Consider the following 27,870-nt stretch of genomic DNA (forward strand, 5'->3'; position numbering starts at 1 on the left):
AGCACATCTTCCACAAACCGTCGTGTTCGCACACTTCGCGGTTGTCCAACTTCTCGACGAGGTGGCAACACTGATCCTGTTTCCCGAAGTCGAGTGTCTACAGTTTGAAATAAAGTGTGCGATGGTAACACCCTATTTGGAAAACGTGCCCCATGCAGATGCCTTGCAGCACGGCTATTACCTCCAGCCTCCCCATAAATCAGATGCATGTCTGCCAGCTCTTGGGACGTGTATGCAGCCATCCCTTACACCGGGCTACAATTGGTTATGGCAGTTAACACTAGTACACTTCACAGAACATGATGGGCTGTGGCTAAGAATTAACACGTAAGACTGCTAGGTCAAATGTTTGCCCAACACTACTTTCCAAGAACCTCACGTTTTTCCATTCAACCGTGAATGTTTAACAACCTGCTGCTGGCACAGCACCTGAAGCACGAATGGCACAGACACGTGTGCTCCTTCATGAGGAAACCTACACTGTTGGCGCCCCTAGCCAACTTACGTCAGATCACACGGACACCCATCTGCCCTTCAGGGTATGCAACCGATAACAGTTCATTTTTTTTTTCGTTTTTACGTCATGGTGCCCTTCGCTCAGGAAATTTTCTTTGTTTTTTTGTTGCCATTCAACACATGCCAATTCTCGTCGATACCAGCTCACGCAGAACGCACACGCACCCCACTCCCGTAAACATCTTCGTTCGTGTCCTTTGGGGAATCCCTTGCGCCGACATTGCACAACATTGCCGCGTGATTTTTTGACAAGAGCGTACCCAATTTCTTAGTGGACCGCCCAACACCGACGACTTCTCTCCACCCGTTTTGCCATTATTCACTTCGGAAAATCATTTTCCCACGTTTTCAAACGTCAACAACTCGGCAAAAAAGCCGTTTTCGGAATCTCGTTCCACGAACTTTCCACCTTATTTTCACTCGTTCAATCACCTCCCAAGTGTTGTGAACGAACTTACGAAACACCCTGTATATAGTATGTAGTTCAATGGTTTCCGCGCTTCAATGGACATCGCTGTGTGCAGGGTTGCCACGTTCCACGGACAGCTTTACTCCGCTGAATAATAATCTGTATACAATCTGTTTAGCAATGTGAATTGTCGATGATAATGCATTTTAAAAACAGATGCAAAGAGCTTCAAAACAAGACCAATACTGTATTTGTAGGACTACCCAATGCTGAGAAAAAGTTGTTTCGCAAAATTTGAAAACTTGAAAAATAATGATTGCGTTTAAAAACCTTTCTGCCTGCACGCTACTAAAAATTCATAACGATCGGACAAGCCGTGTTTGTTTTACACAATTTCAGAGAGAGCAATTGTAGATAGTAGTGTCAAACATTGCAGTAAAATAGATTGGGCTAATGAATACCTAGTGATAGCATAATCTGATGAGGAAACGTGTAGAAATACAAGGTAGCAGCCAGGTCAGAACCGTTGTCGTCAAGTTGTGTGTAGATGTCGTGTTTCTTGTGATTAATGTAGATTGTTTTTGTCTGTTTAATGTAGAGAAGAAGAGCAAGAGAGAGTTGAGAGAGGAGAGAAGGAAACAGAAATCCTTAGAGAAGAAGAAGAAGAAGAAGAGGAAAATGGGTGATGAGGATGACGATTTGAACAACAAAGTGAGGCAGAGTTGCAGGAACGTGGAGAACTGCTTGAAGTTGAGTGCGATGGTGGTGCAAGCCGTGAGGGAACCTGAGGAGGTTTTCCTGCAGCTGCCTCACGTGACAGAAGGCATTGCTAACCGCATCATGAAGGTGAGAAGTACAGTGCTCTCATTCAGGGTTGTTAAAGGGGCAGGAACCAAAAATTCAAATGGGTTCTATTGGGTTCCGTATCAGGACTGGAATCTTTTTTCTTAGCAAAATTTAAATTCGGTCCAAATTGCATGTTTCATTTCACTGCGGAACTTAGACCGTATTTAAATTGATCCGAAAAAAGGGTTCCTGAACCGTATTTAAATTGATCCGGAGAAAATGTTTCTGGACCGAATTTAAAGATTTGAAACATAAAAAGGTTCTTTACGGTCCAGAACCCATTTACAGACCTTTGACAACCCTGCTTTCATTTGGTTATTGCGCCGCTCGAACGCGCGCCCGTGAAGCGGTTGGATCCCCAACGCTTGTCGGCGAAATCGGATGTGCGTAACCCCTCAAGCGCATAGTTTTATTTTAATTATAACATTTAAGCAATCACGTACTTTAGTCACAGAAGGTGTTGGGAATGTTTTCCTTGTACTGCCACTGCCGCACATTTTTCATATCATTTGGGAAAGTTCACTTAATATAACCTCCTCACACTTCTGCACGAACATGTTTTCACGTAAGAAGCGCACATACAAATTATTTGTTCTAAAGGGTATTTATGTTGCGGCTAATACAACAATGCTAATAACACTTATCAACTTATCATCCAGAAAATTTAACCTGTTTTACCGCAACATTACTTATTAGTGGCGGCGATTAGGAGGGGAAAGGGGGAGGGAATAAAAAGTAAAAAAGGAAATAAGAGAAAATTAAGTCAAGTTTTGATATTTTAAAATCTACTTTATGCAGAGATAGGCTAACCGAGACTGGACCTACAGATTAAGTTGGGATTCAAACTACTATGTGCTCCACCGAATACCAAACCTTTGAATCTCTTGATTTCAAGGCGACGATGATACCACTACGCCGGGAGGCCCGGTAACAAATATATACATGTATATAATATATCAATTCATGCATGTAGTACTGTATAACTTATATTTTTGTGTACTAACTGCATTGTATTACTTTCTTTTATGTTGGATCATGTATCAGGTGAACTTCCTCCAACCTTACAGCTAATTCAATTCTAAAATTTCATAGTCCTCACGGAAGTTGGTACAGAGGTGACTCTGAATTAAAAATATCAAAAGCAATTTCATTATCATTGTTTATAGACGTTTAGGCTTCCCACCAGTAAGTAACATGAACGGCGTTGCCAATGAAAACACGTTACGGTGGGAAGGTACCTATCCTATAGTGATGGAAATATATTTTCTCTCTCTTGATCTTCAGAAACGCGTCAGGAGCATCCGCCATCTTGCATCCATGCACGAAGAAGATAAACGATGTATTTTTGATGAGTTAGATGACGACCAGTACAAAGATGCCATCCGAGTCCTCAAACAGATGCCTCTTGTAGATATTCAGCTGAATTCGAAAGGTACGTAATTTCCAGACGAGACAGACCATTAGAGAGTTTCCTGTAGAAGCCAGAGGAAACCAAAATTCACTGTCCGAGAATTTAATCTCAGCTAGACTCTAAGGGTGAGAAAACCTCTCTCATATTATAATTATGTTACTATTATTATACAGTAGAGTGTCGATAATTTGAGGTGGACGGTTCAGCGACCGTATAGTGGTTTAAATTCTACTATACCGTCGGACCAGTCCCGATTAGCCTTTCTGTGCATGATGTGGACTTAAAAACAAAACTCAGAACAAGTCACTGAACATCAGGCGTAACAGAGATTAGTTATTGTCACTCCTTAGAAGGAAAATTGTCACAAGCAACAGCTACTTTGTGATATGAGCAACTGCAACTCAGTTTCAATAACAATGGGCAAAATTATAGTTTGTAAAAGTTATAAATAAAAACTATAATAAAAGCAGTAATATAAATAAAATAATAGTCTTCATATATAAATTCAATGGACTCTCTTTAATTCGAACTTGGATAATTCGAATTACTGAGTAATTCGAACAGAAGCTTAATCCGCTTGAAATCATCTTTAATCGAACTTTGGATAATTCGTGTCCCCTTGGAGTTCGAATTAAAAATAGTCCAATGTATTTACATTTGTTACAAGTGAATGATTTGCTTAACAATTTTTTTTCACGAATAAAGGATTACTTTCACTTTTCTTACTTCTATGTTTCCATATTTATACCTATAACATTCATTATAATTTAATAAAAATAAGTTTAATTTAAATGGTCGTCGATGGAAAAAAGAACCGTAGCTATAAATCATGTATTTCTGTATTTCTAAAGACTTCCGTTTGTAAAAAAATCAATGAAATGTATCTAAAGAATTAAAATGATTATGTCTTTGATAAAAGCTGAAGCTGTGTAGAGCACCCAGAACGTAATTAAAAGCCCAAGTACAACACACAACCAACAGAGTATCATACTTGTGTCATGACCTGGTGTCCACGGTTTTGGTTTACCACGTGAAAAGTGGATTGCTATCAGAGTGTATTTTGATAAGGCCACACCTCACATCCTTTGACTGCTTCAAATGCATTTATCCATTAAGTTACGTACTTATTGTCATTTCGCGACCTTAAAGTAAAAAGATTCTATCTGCACTTTTGTGCGATTGATTGATTGATTGAGTTGGTGTTTTAAGTCCACTTTATGCACAGAAAGGCTAATTGGGACTGGACCTACAGTTTAAAGCGGGATCCGAACCACTATGTGCCCCCACCGGGTATCGAACCCGGGACCCCTTTATTACAAGGCAACGACGCTACAACTGAGCCATCAGGGAGGACTACTTTCGTGCGAAAATGAGTTTGTAACCTTAAGCAGATCATTGGTTTACATTCTTTGTACTCGTAAAGATCATGCTTCGAAGTATATTAGTTTCGAAGAAATCAACGGGGTAAAAAAAGTACTATCTGCAAATGAGGTTTTAAGTTGGGGTAAAAAAGTTCTAGCTGCTTTGTTTCCAGTCTTTGTGTTCAGTGCATAGCGTATTGTTGTGTTGCAGCAGTTGGGCACACTGATCCGTCTGAAGCCTTTCGCGTCATAGCCAGTCTAAGAAAATAGTCAAGTTGACCTGACGGTGCACGCGTTACAAGCAAACACGAGTGATAAGTTGATAACTGAGTGTGTAGTATGGCGCAAAGTGATATGGATGACTTATCTTGTGCGTTCCTACAAGTTTGGGAAGCAGCTCTGAATGTGAGATACCGAACCAACGCCAAAACGTACGCAATGACAACGCAAGGGTGCTTTTCATTGATGCAAATTAGGACAGTGCGTCAAGTCATGTTGCCGACAGCACGAGGCGTCTCGTTCCATACTCCTCGTCTTCTGAATCAGAGACAGAAAAATTACCTATGAAAGGGCGACGGGCGCACACAAGGAAAAGGAAACGTAAACAAGATAACTGGAAGAAGGTGCAAACAGATAAGAAACATCAGGCAGGCCTTGAACACACCAACTTTCGAGGTAAGAAAATTAAAGCTAAGGAGTTGAAATTGCATAAAAACTGTACAGAATCGTGCCCTAATGGCTGCACAAAAATATAAGTCCTGACGAGCAAGATAATTTATTTGTGTCATTTTATACACTGCAAAGTCATGCAGAAAATGTTCACTACCTGTTAAGGATAAAAAGAAGTACGAAAGGCAAGTTCAATGATTCAGGAAAGAAAAACACATTTAAATATAAATTCTATGTTAGAAACAAAGAAATGTATGTGTGAAAAAGATTTTACCTCAACACACTTGATGTAAGTCAGAAAATGATATACAATGCCCATGCAAACAAAGACCGTGTATCCGGAATACCAAAGCCTGATGGTCGGTCAGAAGGACACAGGAAAAGATACCGAAGGAGATGAAAGACAGAGTGCGAAAACACATAAAATCTTTTCCAAAAACTGAATCGCACTTTTGCAGAACTAGTACAAGTAAAGAATACCTTGATCCTAGTTTAAATATAACCATGATGTATGATCTTTACCGTCAAGAATGTACGACAATGATAATTGCCAGTTTGTAAAGGTATAAATGTACCGTCAAATCTTTAATGAAGACGGCTCATGTTGCTCCTGGCAAAGACGTGTACTGTGCAATTGGACAGAAATGGACACAGGGCGCTCCGCTAATGATATTGCAAGTGCTGTTTCAAATATTATGGAGGAAATAATATCAAAAAACGTGAATATAAAACACACAAAAATGTGGAGTGATAGCTGTGTTCCACAAAACAAGAATCAGATGATGTCTCTGGCGATGATGGACCTTCTCAGAAGAAATCCTCATATTGAATATATCACAATGAAGTATTCTACCCCTAGCCATTCCTGCATTCAAGAGATAGACAATTTGCACTCCCAAATAAAAAAACCTATGAATGTAAGTGAGTTTTGGTGACCTGTTCCTAGCAGTAAACAGAAAGAAACCTTTTCGTTTCATTCAACTACACCAACGTCATTCCAAAGACTTCTACAACAGTAGCAAATATCTGACTTTCAGCTATATCAAATAAAATTTACGCAACGAACGTAGAGAGGAAGCAATTAAGTAAAGAAAAAGTGTCACTCACTTATCTGATGAAGTGGATGCTGGCTGTGGACCAACGTTACTTTGTTACGGTGCTGAAGAGAAATATATAAGATACTTTTTTTTCCATTTGTTTACAGTATTGTTGTCAATAAGCGATATCTACTCTCAATGAGTACAAATACTTTTCATTTTCTTATCAGAAGGATATGCAGTAGCATGTTAGTATGTTAAAATGAACGTTTTGTTTTTCCACTGGGATTATATACTGCAACACTATTTACAACATGGTTACTTCATTCAACTGACTCACATATCAATACTTTCTATTAAACATTATTTAAAATCCAATCTTCACATTCTTACGTAATTGGTTTATAGTATTGGATGAAACAATTTGTGTTATTTTGCACTCTGGAGCACCTTTTACATCTTATTTATTTTAACATGTACATAGTTCATACAGAATATAGAATAACTAGAATATAACTAATTTCTCACCTTTCTTTTTTTGCAAAAGTCTTACTTAGACTAACATGTACATGAATATTTTTTGCAAGTTGTATAAATTGCCTCCTAGTTTCTAAATAGAAAGAAAAAATGTCAAAAACAGGTCCGAACGACTTGTTAAACCATGTACGTACAAGGGCAAAATTAAATTTTGAAACAATCGCCTGATTTATAATTGTAAACTATTCGATGTACATGTGAATAGAACGGGTAGAATGGTGATGGAGCATTTCGTGCAATGCCGATTCATAATAACATATGTAATCAGTGTAGTCCATATTAGAGGCATACTTCTTGCTCTAGTAAGAATCCTAACACGATAAACATCTGGATCATGCATGACAAAAATTTTTACATCCTCGTGCAGATACGTTCAAGCGATATTCATGCAGAAACTAAGTTACATTATATTCTCTCAACATTAAATAAATATGCATTCTACATCTGTTTCATATTACAAACGTTTTGCTTTTAATGGATAATATCAAGCAACAAACAATTAAGTATAAGACTTACCTTTCAAGTTATTCCAATTTTCTCACATCCCCGATGAAATATTTGTCCCCTTGTTCTCCTATATGTAGTAGTTACATTAGTTATTCTCTGGTAGATTGGTTTGAGTTTCGGGCAATCAAACACTTTTAATGATCATATCGTTAGAAAACACGGAGTGAAATCTCGGCAACAGTGTATGCTAAAATTAGCACTACGGCGATACGGCACTTCAAAAACCATGAACATAACCACAACTTTCTGAAGATACGAAATGTTTTCACCTTTTCACATAGTATTTCAGGTACTTGCGGCTACGCACTGGATTCGTTGTTTCACAACACAATCTTGCTTACTGGTCATAAAAGACAAAAATTCACCGGTCTGGACAAGAACTACCACTCCAACGCAGTTTGAACATGACGGAGACGTTATATTTTCTGTTATTTACTTAACTACCTTTAATCGTAACAAAATTATAGGTATTCCAGGTTCTAGTGAATAAAACAATCTTTCATATCGGAAAATTTCTTCCTTACCGAATCTACATTAGTGCTACGGTTGTGTCTGGGAATTTGGACCTATTCTTTAACATGGCTTTAGAACCCCCTTAAGGGATAACCTTTCTATCTTACTCTCACCTGAAACTTTACTTTTGGAGTAAAATGGTTCTAACTGCAAATTCGTCGTTGCAATACCTGAACATTAGTAATATTTTTTCATTAATTTTCCTGTATATATTAGAGAGGGAGGGATCACTATACAAATGCCACAGGCACAACTTGTTGGAATAATTAGTTTTCCCTGCGCACATAGTCAAATCTTTAAATAGCTCTCCTGAGAATATTACGACTAGGCAGATAGAACCTTTTTACTTTAAGGTCGCTATTTGTCTAATAACCTTAATCCACAGACTACGAAGGAGACATACTACAGTACACACTGGACGAAAACTTCTACTTTAGTGAGCTTGAGGTCCATCTTACCCGAGGGACGATGGAAGACTTGTTCGATACAGCCTCTCCATTGGAGAAGACCGTTCAAGATAAATCTGAGAAGGTAGGGCTCAAAATGTTCGTTTATATTATTATTTTATTTTACACAAATAAATGGCCATTAATAAGATATTACTCTTTAATTGTTTTTTTTTTCACGAAAAAGAAAGGAAACATATAATTAAATATGATCATTGCTCGAGTTGAATCAACAACTTAAGGTGGATGGGTGCAGCTTTTTCTCTTAAACATTTCAACATATTTCAAGAAGTGCAATTTACTTCACAATACCTCAAAGGCCAATTATAATTGTTTCATTTTAATAACAATATATAGTACATAATATAGCCTATTTGTTACGAAGGTAACAAAACGATGAACAAGACTACCTTTTACAAATCGAAGCAATATTAATGTAAAAAAATAAGTACTAAAATAAACTAAGAGGCATATTGAACTAAGTGGTCATGTAACTCACTTCATAATTTACCCATCTTGAACAATAGAATTGCCTCGTCTTGATTTTATATCTACAGTAGCTATGCTGGAGGGTGCGTGGGTGTGTGGGGAGGAGGTGTCTGTGCGTCTCGTGGTCGGTGTAGACATTTTTTAAACGTCTTCATATCATCTCGAATTTCGAGCTGAGACTGATAGTACAGCCGCTAAGTCGACTTTTTCAAGCAATTGTGCCTTTCTGGAAGCAATCATGAAACTTACCACGCTACAAACAATTCTTGAGGTAGCGATCAGATTATCGTCGCCATGTTGGATTTTTGCACCGCTCTGTTTCAAGCGAGTTTATTCAAAAACCGATATTACAGATTGTACCGATTTTCTTAACAGCGTTCATAAAACTTGATTTTACAACAACCGCACCCCATCCCAAATCCCGAACAAAAATATAACCAAAAAGAAAATTTTAAGAAATTATATTTTCTCAATGGATTTTGAACAAAAATCTGCCAAAATAATATTCAGTACTTATGAAAGTATGTATCTACGTGTAATGATAATGTTTATTACCACAAACGAAGAAGGAAGAAGTGGTTTAATTGAATCGGCAAGTTTAAGAAGGGAATGAAGACCAAAAAATGGAAAAGTAACCTTTTGTACTCGACATCATCGTAAAACGTCGCTCTACACGTGAGTGTTAAGAAATATATAAAAAGCAGTCCCTAGAGGAAGATAAGGAACCCTGAAATCAACGTAAGGTGTAAGAAGGAAATGAATCCCTACCACTTATATAGTTCTTTTTGATTTCCCACAAATTTACTTTTTGGACTTATTCTCTTCTTAAACCTGCCGATTCAATTGTAGTCATTTTGAATCTGTAAAACTTGGTCGACGCAGATATGGAATTTTTCTGGACTTCTACTATGTTATTTAGGAGTAACTTAACTAACACTCCACTAATTTTCAGCTTTGCACTTTGTTTGGCACCGGTCTATGTCACGCACGTCCTCAGGATTTTTTCCAGGGAAAAACAAGCAAGGTAATTTTTTTCCAGGGATGGGCAAACGAGGTGAATTTTTCCCCATAATAGTGTTGCGCCCTAAAAACACCATTTCTTCAGTTTGAAGTTATCAATTCCCTTTCAGTAATTACACAAATAAATATGAAATGGAATTATGTGTGTCCAATATATATTTTTATCTTTACGGTGACATTCATTTTCGGGGAGAAAGGGGCGTGGTCCCCTTGTCCCCATTCCGGACATCCATGGAGTATGTAAAAGTACAGATTTTTTTTTTTTTTTTTTTTACCGTTTCGGCTGTTCGTTGACATTATGTTGAATCTCCGCCATATCCCGAATAATCCTAACATATTATGCATTAAATTAAAGCTCCTTAAATATCCCTTTGAAAAGTACTGAATGTTATTTTCGCTACGTACAAACAAGAGTTTGTTTACCTTTCACGATCGTTGATAGGCTATGTGAAGCCTGATATTCGAAGTTAATTGGCTGCGAGAGGTGTATCGTAAGAGGGAGTATGGCTCTGAAGAGCTACGTCTACACTTAACAAGCAAGGGGGGGGGGGCTAGCCCCGTGAAATAAGAACTACACTCACGATAAACTTTAAACACTACAATTGACTGGTCTGGCAGGGGTGTGAGAGAATGATAGACAAGGATTTTAGGAACGTTCGTTACCTGTAGATGTCGAAGTGACGATCGACTCGCTGGTTCCTTGATGAAACTCTGATGAACTCTCCTAAAATAAAGCTCCTTTTCGATAGCGTACTACTCCTCGCTGTAACTCCTTTTGTAACGTTCGGTAATCCGACTTTAAGTCGGAGGCAACAACTATTCACGCCATAACTTTCTTAGTTCAACAACTTGTGTAATTCCGATGCACCGACTGTGTACGTGATAGATTTCAGATACCGACTGTGTGAAGAAATATTCTCCCGAGCTATTTAAACGAAATTCGAACTTCGGCCGTTGAGAGACCGCGTCTCTCAATAACGGTGATTTCAGCGTAAAGCTGTGTTTGCAGTATCTTCCTTCGATTCCGGAAGAATTCGTATCAGCGGATTTTTACATCCGCTGAAGATCGCAGGTGGCATTTGCTTGAAAGAAGCTCTTTCCAGCTTCTTTCATACTCGGGCCCTTTTTATGAAATGATTAGACTATCGGATCCTGGCGCCCAGGGTCCCGGATTCGAGTCATGCCTTCGGCATGATACAGCTAATGTTACCCATGTTTGCTCAAAATCCGTTTCGAGCTAATGTTAATTCCCCATGTTCCAATATGATATTGCAAAATCAAGGTTTATGTACTTAAAAAGAGAAAAAACGTAATTTTTCTATTTTTTTAGGACATTCGGTCGGTGCGAAAAATCCAATATGGAGTCGAATTTCCAATATGGTGGCGGTAATCTTTCGGCTCTAACTCAAAAATAGTTCCCACCCCCTGTGTAGATAATATGTATATCTTGCTTTCTTTAAAAAAAAAATAACACAACTGTCTCACTACTCGCCGTACTATGAGATTTGTCTTGTCTTGATACCTACCACCCGTATACACACGATATGCAACACGCACTCGAACTTTAAAAATTCACTTAAGAACATTATATTTAATAAAGGCTCCGTCCTTGCATGTACAAAGTTTCTTCCTTTCGCAGCCCATCGTGTGGCAGAAGACTAAGAGAGGAAAACCCGAAAGTAAAAAGAAAGGGAAGAAATTTGGGGAGAAGAAGCATAAGGTAAGTGTAAAATAATATGTAGAACAGGGTCATTTCATCTCAAATCATACAGTTTAGTAATAATTGCGTCACATTTGAATTACAAATTCAACCGAAAAAATATATCTTAAAAGACCACATGACACGTGTCCAAAAATAAAATATAAGGTATGCCCAAATGAAAAGGAGACTATGGTTATATCTAAAGAGTATTATATTACAGATTATTTGCATTACATAATATGTGAATTACAATTAATGTGTAACATGATACTTACACATAATTGGCATTGATATTGATGCACTGATTCCAGCGCGTAGGAAGGAAGTGGATGGCTTCAGTGTAGAAACTCCTGGGTTGCTTATGAATCCAGTTTTCCACTGTGTTCTGCCTTCCTTGTCACAGGTGAACCGTTGACCTTTCAGTGATTGTTTTAAGGGGCCGAAGATATGGGAGTCACATAGGGAAATATCGGGGCTGTATGGAGGATGTGTGAGGACTTTCCATTGAAATGTTCTCAGCAGGTCGAGGGTCTTCTTGGCCACATTTGGCCTAGCGTTGTCCTGGAACAGCACTATCTCCTTTGAGAGCTTACCTCTGCACTTGTTTTTGATATCCTGTTTAAGCCTCAGCAACGTGTTGCAGTACCGGCAGTCGTTTGAGTAGATGTCCTTCATCCTACGATAAATTTGTGAAGTATGCTCGTCTTCTGCGCGAAGAAATTGGATTACAGCTCTCTGCACTGATCTGGAGGAATCCATAATGCACCCGTCCGCGCAAAACCACTCTCGCGGTCTCGACAACTGAGGAAACAGCAGGTGAAACCGTTCGTTACACCTGCAAACTGGGACAAACACCACGCCATCTATCGGCAAACATATTTACCTTCTTCGATTAGATACAACGTCGCTACAGCAAAGGTCTCCTTTTCATTTGAGCATACCTTATATTTTCCTTTTCTATTGATTAGTTTTATAATGTTATATAAGCTCACAAACAAACAGTATTTGGGAGGAAAGAATTACGTAAGGAAAATAATGCAATTTTCAAACAGCTATAAATCGAAATCCAAAAATTATAGAGACTAGCGGTTTCTTCTATGTGAAAGATTTTTCAAAACCTTATTAAGAAACATATTTATTAAACCATCTTCAACTCTAAAATTAAAAATCAAACTACAGAAATTTGGTTGATTCATTGATTGGTTGGTCGGTTGATCGATTTTGTTTATTTCACTTCGTTTTTCTGCCACTCTTGGCTAATAGCGAACATGGGGATGGGGAATAATATGATTACATTGATGAAGGGACACTCGCCAAGAACAACCATGCTCAGGCCGGGATTCGAACATGCTAACTACTCCGCTACGGAGGCCGGCTGCAAAAATTTGAATTTTTTTGCGATATTAGAATATGAAAGCTGAATTATAACTGCTTCTAGCCATGACATCTCTGCACTAGCTTCTAACGTTATGTAGAAAATGCTTTGTAAAAAATAAAAAATATATAGATAAATAATAGTCTTTATTTATTGTACTTGCAGGAATCAAATTGGGCGATATTTATTTGTCTAACTTGGAAGAAAGTTTGCAAAAATGTCCTCCATATTCACTATTTCTTTTTTACTTTTACTGTAAAATATGTTGCACTGGCAACACTGTTTCTAACTGCTGCTTATCAGGAAACCGGCAGAGCATAAAAATATCATTGTTAACATTTTATGCGTGCATGTGTGTCTGTGTGGGGGGGATCATTTAGACGCAATTCCGCCTTTCTTACCTCCTTGCCCGACTAATTGACTCCCTTTAACCTGTTTGGAATGAAGAAACACGCAACCAATCCGATACGACTTCAAATTATTTTTTGGAGGGGGGGCATTTGTCTTTGAGAGTGCTTCCCCGTCGATTGATTTGGTTTATTTTACTTCGCTTTCCTGCCAGTTTTGACTAACCGCAAAGATGAGGATGAGTGATGATACAATGAAATGGCCGGGAACCCTGGCGTCGTAGCTCTCTGTGCTAACAACTCCGCCACGGAGGCAGGCGCTCCTTCATTATTTTCATCTAATTATTCATCTTCGTCGTCGCGACAGAAAATACGAAAAATAGAAGCAGGTTGTTGCTTTTGGATTCATTAAACTTTTATGAATATTTGAACGTGACAGGTAATGAATAAACCTTACATTAATTTTACTAATTTCTTTACGTTTCTGTTTTTTAAGAATATTGTAAACCGGAAGGAAACCAACGAATCCGAAGAGGAGAATGATGGTGATAACTCTGATGGAGATGCTAAAAAGGTAATAGAGTCTTTACTAAATTTTACCATAAATATATTATGTAACAACCACAGATAAGGGTGTATATATACCCTTATCTGTGTAACAACTCTAAGATGTCTTAAAAAAATACAACTACGTTAAGAGAAATGTTCAGTGTTAACAAGGGAGCCTCCCTCTTAATGATTTCTGACCTCTTTCAACTCAATAAAATGCAAACCAATTGTCAACAGTAAACTTACAGTATAAAGCATAACGTGCAACACAAAACAAGCGGTAATTTAATATTTGGGAAAAGTCTGACCAAGTTTGAAAGTTTAAAAAATATTTTATAATGATTAATAACATATAAAAGTTATCAACGAACGTGAATACATTCAAATAAAAATACATTTTTTCAGAATGTGTCTAAATAACGTACGTACTAAAGCTGTGTGGATTAATAATGTCCTAAAATGCAGACAGAAACACAACTTGACATAGAATCCTTCACATGAAACTGGATCATGAATGTTTATATCAGGTATTTTTGGGTTACCACGTCAAGTAGGGGAACCTGTCCTAAAATGACATACAGTAAGGAAAAAATGCTGTAGCAAGTGTATTAATTGCAACTCTTTGTTTATTTTTTACATATTAAGAACTCAAAGCATTACCTTTTACGTATATGGTACAGTTAAAAATAATATATGTTATGTTATATGCTCTTTACAAAGGTTTTTGAAAAATGCAACAGTGTGTCATTTTACCCGAGGTACTTATATAAAATGACATACCCATTTATAACACATAATTGAATCTTACATACCCATTCATATAACACGTAATTGAAACTTTTTACTTGCATAAATCGCAAGTAAATGTCCTTGATGTCTTTGGTACACCAGCACACTCATTGTGCGCCCACATTGAACATTGTATGCATTTCAGCCATGTTTCCTTAGGTTTCGAATGACTGAATAAGTCGTTGCAATAGATGCATGACGCATCGCCATCACTATCATGTAGCTCAGAATCATCATCGTCATTATCATGAAACTGAAGTTTAATCTAGGCTTGTCGAGTTGCCCGTCTTGATTCTAATATTTTCTTCTCTGCAACTTTTGTCTTCACTTCGGCGAGATAAGGGCTACCTGTTAAGACTTGTGGTCCCTCATGCTTCCTTTTTTTGGAGGACCTGGCCTGGGATGTAGCGGGTAGTGGTGATATGTCGATTGGACTGAGCAATGAGGGTAATGAAGTTGCAGTTACAGATGTGGTACCACAAGGTGATGGCGGCATTGCAGATGGCGGAGCAAAAGATTGTGCAATTTCGGTTACAGAAGTCAAAGCTGAAAATGATGATTCGGCCGCAGTTTTAGGTGTATCAATTCCTGGCTGGGTCCCACCTCCCCACCGACGGAAAAGTTGTTTGGTAACGACCCAATCCTTTATCAACCACAACCACCTGCTTGTTTTTCCTCTGCACTCTCCTCCGCAGCATAGCCTGGGGAACGCAGAATGTCTTGGATGCACGTTGCCAACCCATTTCTCCATTGTTTATTGCATTTATAGCACGTTGCATAGTGTCCTTATGCCATGACTGTCTGTCAGTTCTTCTTACGTACTCTCCAACCATTATTTCTGTAGCCTAAAATAATAATAAAAGAAAACATTTTCAGTCTGCTTTCCATAATATCTACAATAATTCAGTTGCAATACTGATTTATTTAATTAACTGTAGCCATTACTGGTATTGTTTACACATTGAACTTATAATATGCACAATATAACTAATTCCTTACCTTATTTATACAAATGTTGGTCCGCTTATTGTAATTGTAGAAATCTGGCATCAAACAATGATCATCTCAAACTTTTACAACTCCGTATTTAAGGATTACGCTCCTATTCCGAAATCATTTACACAATGGCACTGCCACTCACACAGGTTCTTTGTTGTCTACTACAGTACACAATCAGAGACTGAAAAGTACTGCCCCTTGAGGCAGTAACGAGAAATTCAAGGTATGTCATTTTATCTGAGTATGTCATTTTAGGACAGGTTCCACTATGCTTTAAAGAAACGTGTGATAATATATTATGAACCCGTTTCCTACACTATAATTGTGCATTTTTGTGAGTTTGGTTTAATTTGCTATTAATAGCCTCGAGCAAATACTCATATCTTCCATTCCCCACTATTTAGTACATTTTCCAAAGGAAAATGTGGCTAGTGGGAAGGCCTTCATGATGGATGCCATTGAGGGTGTCAAGTTTTCTCAATAACGGTTATTAGTAGGGCTCGGATAATTATGCATTTTGCATATTGCATATGCAAATGCATATTTAAGGATTTTTTAACTAAAAATACATATTTCATATGCAGGTGCATATTTGTGTGAAAATAAGTTGATGTGCATATTTTTTACCCACATCCAACACCGAGCATATACTGTATTTATTTTTCTTCTCCTCGCTTCTCTTCTCCTTTCTTTATCTTTTATCTGTCTTTCTTCTTTCAACAACTTCAAACAAGTTACAACTTCAAACAAGCATCAAAATTATAGAAGACGTTAAAGAGGCCCTCGCCCAGGTTGAAGATCCTGTGTATGTACTGAAATTGGAAACAGTATTGAAAAAGAACAGTGGGTATGCAACAATGGTGAAAGTTTGCAAAATTCTGCATACGAATGGACAACGTGTGGATGATCTGGAAAAAGATGTGTGTGACTTTATTGCCCTAAAATACAGTCCACTTGTATCTTGCGAAGTGGAACGTGGGTTTTCTGAATATAAGAAAGACTATTCTAGCTTAAAACAAAAGGAGTTTCAAGTTCGAAAATTGAGACATCATGTTCTTAGCAAATGCAATCATGTATTGTATTTCATTTAACGCAGAACCATATTAATAGGAAAAAAATGTGTAGCGAATGAGCATGCATATTCATTGCCTGGCATGTAATCTTTCATAGTTTGTAATATACGGCATTTATAAATTAAACGGGGTTTTAAAGTGCATATCTTATACTTTTTAGTGCATATTTGCATGTATATTTTGCGTTTTTTTAGTGCATAACTATCCGAGCCCTAGTTATTAGTTTGACACCTCGTTTCAATGCTACGAATCCTCCAAGATCTTAATTCTATAATATCTTGAATATATGCTATCCCGCTGCACAGCGTAACAGTTGCCGATAGTGGATTAACTTTGCAATTGTGATGTGAAAAGTAGAACAGTGGGATGCATAAGTATTGCAAGCAAATTGTTCTCAACAAGAAGAGTTGACTGATGGAGTTTCTCAGGAGAGAATATAGTAGTGATCAACTGAAGACAATATAGGTTCTATAACCCTTTTGTATTTAATAATTTAATATAAAAATACCAACTAAAAGAGGCATGTTTATTCTCTTTTGTTTTGCATGATGAGAGCTTCAAGAATTTAAACAAATCTTCAAACAACCTGCTGACAACTATGAACACGTAAACATCAATTCCTTAAGAACACGCAAGAAGCAAGAGATAAATTAATGAAAATAGTCACGGACAATTTGCCAGGCAATCCTTGTGCATCCCACTGTACAATGTCGTATCTCAATAATCAGGCAGAGAACCGCTTCATAGGACCAATTAAGTCGCATAGTAAAATAATATTAGTTTTCAAATATACAATATGTGTCCCGCTTTAAACTGTAGGCCCAGTCCCGATTAGCCTTTCTGTGCATAAAGTAGAATTAAAAACACCCAAGTCTCTCCATGTGGCGATTTTAAAAATGTTTTGTTCTTGGTCTCGACAAGTTAAGACTAATATTGTAAATGCTGTAAGTGCCACAATAATTCAAACACCGTTTTCCACGTTAAACTGTTAAATGTGGCTGGTAACCTCTCAAAGGGCGTGTAATGAGGCCACTAGTGTGCACGTTCTTACGGATTGATGTGCGAAACGATGCGATTTCCCAACTCTTTCGCTTTTGGCACTTACAACGTTTTTACCACTTTTAGTCCTCAAGTCTCGAAAGGTCCGCTTTCGTTCTCGTCTCGAATTTATTTTATATTATGTACATCGTAAATAATTCTAGCATTATATACCTGCACGCATGTTTTGTTTAAGTACATATAGAAATAAAAATAATGATTTTTATTTCATCTTTTAGGGTTCATCTGATTCCGAAGGTTACGACCTCGAGGAATGGGATAAAGAACTTCAGAGCAAGAATGAGAAGAGGAGGAAGATTTTGATGGGGCAATCGAAAAAGTCACACCCTGTTCATTGTCCTTACTTTCCTGAAGTAAGTCATATTATTGGTTTTATAGACAGTGCCCCGAGTGGAGAAGGAAGGGTCGGTTGGACCAGGTTCGGATGAGTGTTTACAACCCGCCACTTTCCTTCGGTGGGGGGGGGGATATCAAAGTTCATGGAGGATGTCATAGGCATAGTGGTAAAAAATACTAAAACTAATTTAGGCGCCAAACCATTTTCTTTCGGAAGATAAAGCTACACATATTGAAATATGAACAGCAATCTATGCAATACATTATATGGCCGACTCTACCATATAGTCGCATATTTTAGAATTCGGCTAGCAACGGTGAAAAAATTTAAAATGGCACGTTTATTATTTATTGATACACATGCTACCAGAAACACACAAACATTTCAAAAACAAATACTGTACTCGTTATTAAAAAAAATAATAATGGAAATTTCCATAAGCGAACTCGAAATATTAAAAATATATATTTCATTTAGCGCTGTGAATTTGAAAATTCAGGCGCCAGATGAAAATTTTCAGACGCCACACAGTGTGGTATTTTGGTAATCTAGCTGGACAAAAGTCAATTTTCGCATTTCGCTACATGGGTTAAATACTTGTTAACTTGCAAAAGAATTTAACCATATTACATGAAACTAGGCTTTATATTCCAAGAAATCACACTGAACATTAGAAAAAAAGGGTCTCACTAGCCGACTACCTGAGTTCCTCCTGCCAAGTGCTGCAAGCGATCGCGTCATTCGTCTGAGTTTGCTCGATGAATACGGTCTGTTTCTGTGTGCTAGTGGTGATTGTGTGGTGTTCTTATTTGCTTTCGTGTTTCAACGTAAGGTTACATTTGTTGGTGTATTATTATATGTCTTAGTTTAAGCATGAGTACCATCAGAAAAAAGTCACGTTTATTTCTGTATGAAAAAACGTATAAGTCAGTTTGGACTAGAGTTTTAGTATATTGTATCGCATTATACACAGATCTGTTAGCCTAGTTTTCTGAAAGAGTTACTTGTTACCTACACAAATGATGTTAATTTGTTTGCGACACTCATACACTTTCCTTTTAAATTACAGAATGACTACGCAAATTTTACGCCGGATTTTTTTCGATTTGTGGTATACCAACGCCAAAAAATCAAGAACGGATGCTTTGTTAAATTATATAAGGGAAGAATGTGATGCCTCGTCAATTTCGGAAGACATTATAAAACGTTTAAAAGTAACAATCAGAAATGTTAGCCAAAAAAATAGAACAAAAGTGGTTGAAGTCCGGATACAGAACGCTTTTTTAAAACGAATTATTTGTGGTTATTTAATATTTAGTACGAAAACTTCAAGAGTTGATACATATAGAGATTTAATTAACAGATTGCTTATTACCTCAGATCCATTTCTTGCAAGTTTACGTGCTCCTCCCAAAACTAAACGTGGAACAATTTCTCCAGAACTATGCCAGCTCTTAGAAATGAGAGCTCCAACTATGGAGGAGGGTGAAATCCAATCAGATTAATCTGATGGCGATTCAGAGGAATCTGCAGAAGATATCGAAAGTGATTTCGAGGAATCTGATAGTGATTCCGACTAATTGCTATATTTTCTCTGAAATTTCTATAGTTTTGTATATTATTATTATTATTATTATTATTATTATTATTTGTTGTACCTCTATATATTTGTACGACTATGTAGGTTCTTATTTTTATATATTCTCTTGAATACTTTTTGTTTGTTCTGTGCTTTGGTTTCATTGATATTCTTAACCGATTTAACGCCAATCGTTGTCATATATTTTATTATTAGTATGAGATATTTTCTTGAAATATATTTCTCAACCCTTGGCAGTGCACCCGACCCTGTGGCCGAGTGGTTAGCACATCGCGCTGCGACGCCAAGGGTCCCGGGTTCGAATCCTGGTCGGGCTTGGTTGTTTGTGAATGTCCATTCATCAATTTCATCATTTCATCACTCATCTCCATCTTCGCAAATTAGCCAAGAGGCACAAAACGCGAGGTAAAATAAACTAAATCAATCAATCAATCAATCAACCTTGGCAGTGCTTTTGTATTTCATCTACAACAATTTACAGCATATATAACTTACATATTGAAGGCTAAATAGTTTTGTCCAGCTAGATTACGAAAATACCACATTGTGCGCCATGGCAACCGGGAGCCCTGTATTTTTCTACACCTGCTAATAAAACAATGTTAATATATTAAAACATCTCGTACTTCTGATATATAATTAAATTAAGTGTAATTATTTAAATTAATTTAAAGGATGAGATTATGAGAATCAATAAAATATATTATGCAATAATTTTCATTTACAGCAAACTTAGGTCTCTAGGCTTCCTGCAGCATATCTGTGGGATCCTTGTCCCGCCCAGATGTACCTTCACGCAAGATTGAAGCATATCCTAACCCATCCAATTTCTTAATTTAGAAGCAGTTATCAAAACGGGCGATAATTTAAATTCGTTTAATTATAAATAGGACTAAATCAGTGCTTACTATTATGAAATAGCCAGGAAAAGGATGATCTACGTTAGGACAGGAGGCAAAACTTGTTGAACAACCCTCGTAGTCTCGGCATTTTATAAGTTGAGTTGGTGTTTTAAGTCCACTTTATGCATAGTAAGCTAATCGGGACTGGGCCTACAGTTTAACGTAAGATCCGAACCACTATGTGTCTCCACCGGGTATCGCACCTGGGACCCCTTGATTACAAGGCGAGGACGCTACCACTGCGCCATCGGGGGTGCCTCGGCATTTTACAAATCCGCCTTCTAGGATCCCGTTGACAGATGTTGCCGATGGTTGGGTTAATATGACGTGGCTGTTTCGCCCTAAACTTTATTATTTCGCGTTGCATGTAGTCGTACGAGGTTTAAAGCTTTTAACAAATAGTTTTAACGACTGTTAGCAGCTGGATGTGCCAGGCACCAAAGATGTTGGTATGTATTAACGTTATTCGTGTATTAACATTATCGTTCTGCAATCATATTCTACAGATTATCTTTCCAGAGGTGGCACATTTCAATTTCATACTAATTGAGGACTAAAAGTGGTAATCGTTGTAAGTGCCAAAAGCGAAAGTGTTGGGAATTCGCATCGTTTCGCACATCAGCCCGTAAGAACGTGCACACTAGTGACCTCTTTACACACCCTTTGAACTACTTAGAGGGCTACAAGCCACATTTCACGTTTACCACATTTTAAAGCATGGCACATTTCACAGTTTAACGTGGAAAACTGTGTTTGAATTATTGTGGCACTTACAGCGTTTACCAATTTTAGTCTTCAATTCAGTACCGATTAACTTATTTATGTTAAGCCTTTTCTTTGTAATCTTTGGCGGTCCGGAAAAGGATATTATCGAATAATTTTAATTTCATGTTGCTCGAACTTAATTTTGTTAGAGTCGCGATATCATCTCTTTCCCGTTTTCTAATTCGCTTTTTGAGGGTCACATGCCCCTGCTAAATCTTCTAATGCGGCAGCACATTTGAAAAAAATGTCCCTTTAAGAATGACTTTGCCCCCTCCCACACTAAGAATTCCTGGCTACGGCTCTATTTGTAACCATTTCGTTTCGTCCAGTGATCAGAACGCTAAATTTTAAAAGCAGCTTCGCTACATCTACTGCTACATTTACGAAAAAGTAGCTTGCTAGGGTACTCTCTTGCGCTACTTCTGCATAAAAAAACTAAAAACAACCACATGGATATTCAAAAGAAGCCCCTAGTATGACTGTTGTACTTACTGGAAAATAGATTGTTATTTATTATCATAATTCCCGTAATTCGTTAATGTTTGTTCTAACATTGGGGATAGCTGGGAGATGCTTCTTTGGTATAGCTAAATGAGCAACAGGTGGAGTGATGCTTTACGTAAGTTTCTTGTTGGGAATGCTTCTCTGAAGACACAGTGGGAATTTTGTCACATTGTAATTAAAGGGTCCCAGGTTCGATACCTGGCAGAGGCACTAGTGATTCGGATCCAGTCTCAATTAGCTTATCTGTGCATAAAGTGGACTCAAAACAAAAACTAAGAAAGACGCCTATTTTGGAGGATTGATCGATACTCCTGCTCCTCCATTCCCCACACTACTCATCATCATTCATCATTCTTCCTCACTCTCACCATTAGCCAAAAGTCGCAAAAAGCGACTCTAGATAACAGAATAACAAAATAAACCATTCATCCTCATTGTCATGATTAGCAAAAGTTACAGAAAAGCGACGTAAAATTAGAAGAAATACATACATTTGGAAACTGTATATTAACTAAACAAAATTATCGTTTCTGAAGAAAAGTCAATAACTCGTATATACTTTTAAAATATCATAAAATAGGGAAACTGATGTGTAAACCCGAGTTTATTGCAATTATAAAATTTGTGACATATTATGACGAAAATATTTGTAATTCCAGAACGTTTATGTCTATCTTTCTTGTAACAAGAATTTTTTTCTGGTGAGATCCTATACACTGACAATGATCGATGCTGAGTCATTGATTGCTTGGCACTATTGGTTTTTCATTGTCCATCCATTGATCGCTCATTTTCTCACTGCAAGATGAGTTTTACACAAGTAGTGGTTAACGTTGCTTTTCAGATCCAGTTTTAAAAAACATAATAATTCAATAGCTTAGATAGCTATTTTATAGTGTATTTTCATAACATGATCATCCAATTCACACCTTATATACCCATATATTGGAATCTTGCACACCAATTGAAGGGTGTTCTTGAGTTGCTTCACATCATTTTTTACGATAATGTTCGTATTGACCATTTTCATAGCCGCGACGAAACCTTCCCTACGATTATTTTGATTTTCGACTTTTGGTTACGATTATCCTGATGTTAAGGCAAGCGACGGGAATTCTCCCCCGTCTAGTTGTGTGTTAGCTGAGAGTAAAGTCTTTGTGTGTGTGTGCGTGTATATGGGAAGGTCCTGTTAAAGTTGCTTCACTTCAAAATTATATGCATTTTTAAAAATAAATTTATATAAAGTAAATATATTTATTTTTTTAATGCGTAGATATGTTTTTAAAATATGGTTATTTTTAATTAATAACTCAAACAGAAAGTGTGGAATGCCTTATTTATGATTCCAAGATGCTGTCCTGCTTCTAATTCATGCTGCATAAATTATTTGCCTCGCAAAGTGTGAATATATATAAATACCTACGTTTATTTTCTTGTAAACAACACAGCGAACCCAAAATGCGCTGTGGTTTTTGTGGAAAATATTTTTCAAGATATTACTTGCCTACTCATAAGGCAAAGATGCATTCTGATCAACAACGTAAACTACAACTGCTTCGACATGGAGCAAAAGACCACGAGTTGCAGAACAAATCCTGTACGATCATATATACACGTCATCGGACTTATCGAATCAACCATCGGATATTCCTAATTTTCTTAATATTCTCGAATCTCAAATAACAAATAGAATTCACAATCTGCTCTTGCAACATTCCATAAAAACACATTTTATTTTATCGTTACTTTATGTCAATTCACGCGATGAAAGAGAAAAATACCACCATCATACCACAGCAATCTCTTTACATCGGGATGACATCTCGATTAAATACTTTTTACAACGACGATGTTTCCCGAACACTCGAACAAAAGCATCAAGATTTTGAAGGTCGGGGATCGGGATGGTCCCTCTGCGGCATCGATCATAAGCTTTGAATAAGAATAGCCAAATATGTTTCGTGGAAACAGTTACATCGACTTACCTCCAGAAATTAAGAAAAATCAGCAATATTAAATATACAAAATGCTGACAATAAATGTTTTCTCTGGTATAGGTGTGTCACCAACGCCTACAATAGGGTGTATCGAAAAAAACTTTTTTTCGAAATGTTAAGGTGGCTAGTGCGGAAAAGTGGCCATTTGTGACCAAAAACACGTCTGATTTTTTCCAGATTTTTTGGAGGTCGTTTAGGTGGCGCGCATTGACCTTGAAGTTTTGACCGTGATTTGGTTATGCAACACGCACAACAATTTCACAAAAATGTCATTATTTGGCTATTTCATGTCTTTTTTCTGCATTATGGTCGTTTATTGTTTTGGTTATGGCAAATATGTTACATTCGTGCCTTAGGGGTGGTTTCCTATGCTGTTTACGTATGCTTTTGGTCAAAAATTGTCAATTTAAGGCTAAAAACTCCATTTTTTCTATTGATGGTTTCCAATTGGTTTCGACTGTGTTTTATTCGAAAGTTTTCCGATATAAAAGACTAAATAAAATATTTTGGCTTTCTAATTGCTAACAGTCCCTCAATTACTGTCCAGCGCTTCGCTTATTTTCATAGCTTATTATGCTTTGAAAATAACCCAGAGCTCACCACGAGGAGGTGGCTGGACTGCGAGCTCCACCCATGTTGGCAAACATAATTTTACTAAGGGGCAGGCCAAGATTTTCTTCTAGTTTTCTCCTTGAACTTTATAGTCACTTTTTGTTCGAAATGTCGGCATATGTTCTCTAGATTCCAATTTCGCTTTGATGTAGCCATCACATGCGCTGGCGCCAAAAACGGAAGAAGCAGCCTCTGTGATAATTTTCACAATTCACACCTGATTGCATCCTGTACTCAAAACACCACTCATAGCAATTGTTGAACCAATAATTGTCAAACAACTTCAATTTGCAATAGTAATAGGACTTGTCTGTATAAAAATTTAAAAAAAAACCAACAATCCTCCTGTACCTGTTGTATACAATTCTTTCAAACCTGCTGAGGGGCTTTAGGTACAGATATCTAAAAATCCTGTCACTGGCAAGCACCCACTGCATCTCAGTTTCATTCTGTACAGCAAACAGGTCATACTCAGACAGGCCAGAGAACCTAAGCTTGAAATCATCAACAAGACACTTGGACTTTTTATATTTTGAAATACATCTTCTCTGAAAAAATCTTGCTACAGGTAATTCCATACAATTCTAAGCATATATTTCAACAAAAATAATATCAATTACCTTGATTGATGTCTGTGTAGTTCAGGGCTGTTGAAGATTGATGCTCACTGCCTATTGCCAGATTTTTGTATCTGAAATATATCACACGGGCAGAGTGGATAATTGTTTCCCACAGTTGCATGTATAGTTGTTATTATCTAGTGATTCAACAATACACTCATAATTACAATCCCTAGATTTTTGTCTCAGAAAATACATAACAATCTCACTTATGTGTGGATGCTCTGGGTACCTGACAGAATATGGATTAAAATCTTTACCGCTGTACAAGTGCCCACCATCTGTGGTTACAAATTCAATACTGTCATCTATCAATGTCCTATTAATTTTATTTAAAAATTTATAATGCTTCCAGTTTAAACTCTGATCTGCAATCATATACATGCTATGCTCTGCAGTTAATTCATTGCAATTGTTGAACCAGTGATTGTCGGACAATTTTAATACACTGTAATAATCTGTATAAAAATTAACAAACAATCCAACAATTCTCCTGTACCTGTTGTATACAAGCCTTTCAAACTTGCTGAGCATCTTAAGATGCAAGTATTGAAAAATCCTGTCACTTACAAGCACCCACTGCATCTCAGACTCATTCTGTACAGCAAACAGGTCATACTCAGACAGGTCAGAGAATCTAAGCTTTAAATCATCAACAAGGGACTTGGATTTTATGTACTTTGAAATACATCTTCTCTGAAAAAATTCAGAGTCAGGATTATCCATAGAAAACATGCAATTTACACTTGAAGCAAATATTTATTTACCTTGATTGCTGTCTCTGCTGAAATAATCAGGGCTGCCTGCTGCGGGTTGATTCCCAACTGCCTGATTCTTGTGCCTGAAATCACACTGAGAGGCTGGACAAAACTCTCCCACAGTTGTATATGTCATGCAAATTATTCTGCCCCAGTGCCTCAACAATACAATCATAAGTGCAATCTCTAAATTTTTGCCTTATGAAATACATAACAAGCTCATTCAAACATATACACTTGGAATATGATACAAACTCTGGATTCAAATCTTCACCACTGTACAAATTCCCATTATCAGTTGTAACAAATTCAATCTTCTTATCTTTAGATATCCTGTTAATAATTTTATTTGAATATTTATAATGTCTCCAATTTGAACTCTGAGATGCAATCATGCACATCCTATTCTCTAAACAATACTCATAGCAATTGTTGAACCAATAATTGTCAAATAATTTCAACCTTAAATCATAATGGCACCTGTCTGTATAAAAATTAACAAAGGATCCAATAATTCTCCTGCACCTGCTGTACATAAATTTTTCAAACTCGCTGATAAAGTTGAGATACAGGCATTGGAATGGCCTGTCACTGGCAAGCACCCACTGCATCTCGGTCTCATTCTGCACAGCAAACAGGTCATACTCAGACAGGCCAAAGAATCTAAGCTTTAAATCATCAACAAGTGACTTAGATTTTATGTATTTTGAAATACATCTTCTCTCAAAAAATCCTGTGTCAAGATTATCCATGCAATTAGATAGGATACTCACTGCCTTCTATAAGTTACTTGTTTGCTGCTGCTGCTGCCTTGTATTCCTCAGAAACTGCTTATGTGCTCAGAACTTGTTGTACCTGTTAAACAAAAATAAATATTAGAATTTTGTTATGTTTATTATATAAAATTTCTTGGGGTTCAAATCAAAACTCTATACTTAATAAAAGAATATCAGTTGGGTTCAGCAGTGTGTTTTGTATATTTAGTGTATATACTTAGTGTGTAAATATGTTTGGCTTTGGCATTTTTGTTGTTGGTTTATTATATAAAATTTCTTGGGGTTCAAATCAAAACTCTATGCTTAATAAAAAATATCAGTTGGGTTCAGCAGTGTGCTTTGATTCCTTCAGGAACAATTACTGGTTCACAAACACAAAATTCACAGCACTGTACAATTTTTATATGCTTTTTGACCAGACTTCAAACTGGAAACATTTGAATTGTAAGATTTGTCTAAGCTGTTTTGATGCATTTAAGTTTATAACTACAAATACAGGCATGGTGTATTCTGGGTTAGATTTTGTTAGCAGGAAAAATTTCCACAACAGGAGAATTGTTGACATGAATAAAGTCTTGATGTATCTGTTGGGTCAGAAAATTAAAACTTGTGATCCTGTTATGAGACCTGTTGTGTGTAATTTTCTAGATAGGAACAATATTCATATATTCTTAGCATAAATGTAATTTTTTGATAGAAGAAATATTGCAAGATATATTAGATCTGAATCCCTTGTTGAGGATTTCAAAATTAGATTCTTAACACTGTCAGAGCATGATGTGTTTGTCATCAACACTGAGACAGAGTTTCACTGGGCACTTGACAGCACACACGGCTTCAAATATCTGAACTTGAGATGTATTACAGATTTTGAGTGCCACAAGTATAACACCTACAGGAGAATTGTGGGGTATTTTGTTGTTTTTTATTATTGTATAAATTTTACCTATTATGGGTACTGGTTCACAAATTCTACAAAACCCAAGGGATTCTATGATTTTCAGATGCTCCCCAATCAAAGTTCCAATTGGAAACATTATAGATTGCTTCAGATGGAACTGTAACTGTAACAGTTAATTTTTTACAAAATTTAAATATTTAGGCACATATGAACATAATTCATGAAACATCATAACAACCTGTGTCCAGAAATTAATAATATTTGTCCAGACATACAACAGGACAGGGCCATCCACAATTTGAGTGTATTCATACAGCAGATTGGGCAATTCTGGATTATACTGCTGGGCAATCTTGAAGGGTACTCTCTGCTGAGAGTGATTATTATTCTTGTCCATGTCGAGTGTACAATGATAATACTTATAATCTTGTACAGATACAGGAT

The 27,870-nt window shown here is 36.9% G+C and overlaps 1 protein-coding gene across 1 annotated transcript in view; it reads left to right on the forward strand.

The window, feature by feature from the left end:
• LOC146000565 (translocation protein SEC63 homolog) overlaps positions 1–27,870 on the forward strand; it is a 98,743-nt gene that overhangs the window by 56,857 nt on the left and 14,016 nt on the right. The window contains exons 9-14 of the mRNA XM_083138314.1: positions 1,524–1,771; positions 3,056–3,203; positions 8,192–8,337; positions 11,401–11,481; positions 13,682–13,759; positions 17,873–18,007. Coding sequence (XP_082994440.1) covers positions 1,524–1,771; positions 3,056–3,203; positions 8,192–8,337; positions 11,401–11,481; positions 13,682–13,759; positions 17,873–18,007 — 836 coding nt within the window. The remainder of the gene's footprint in view (positions 1–1,523; positions 1,772–3,055; positions 3,204–8,191; positions 8,338–11,400; positions 11,482–13,681; positions 13,760–17,872; positions 18,008–27,870) is intronic.

The sequence above is a fragment of the Lepisma saccharinum genome, chromosome 16, assembly GCF_977018435.1.
Source record: "Lepisma saccharinum chromosome 16, izLepSacc3.1, whole genome shotgun sequence".
Taxonomy (NCBI): domain Eukaryota; kingdom Metazoa; phylum Arthropoda; class Insecta; order Zygentoma; family Lepismatidae; genus Lepisma; species Lepisma saccharinum.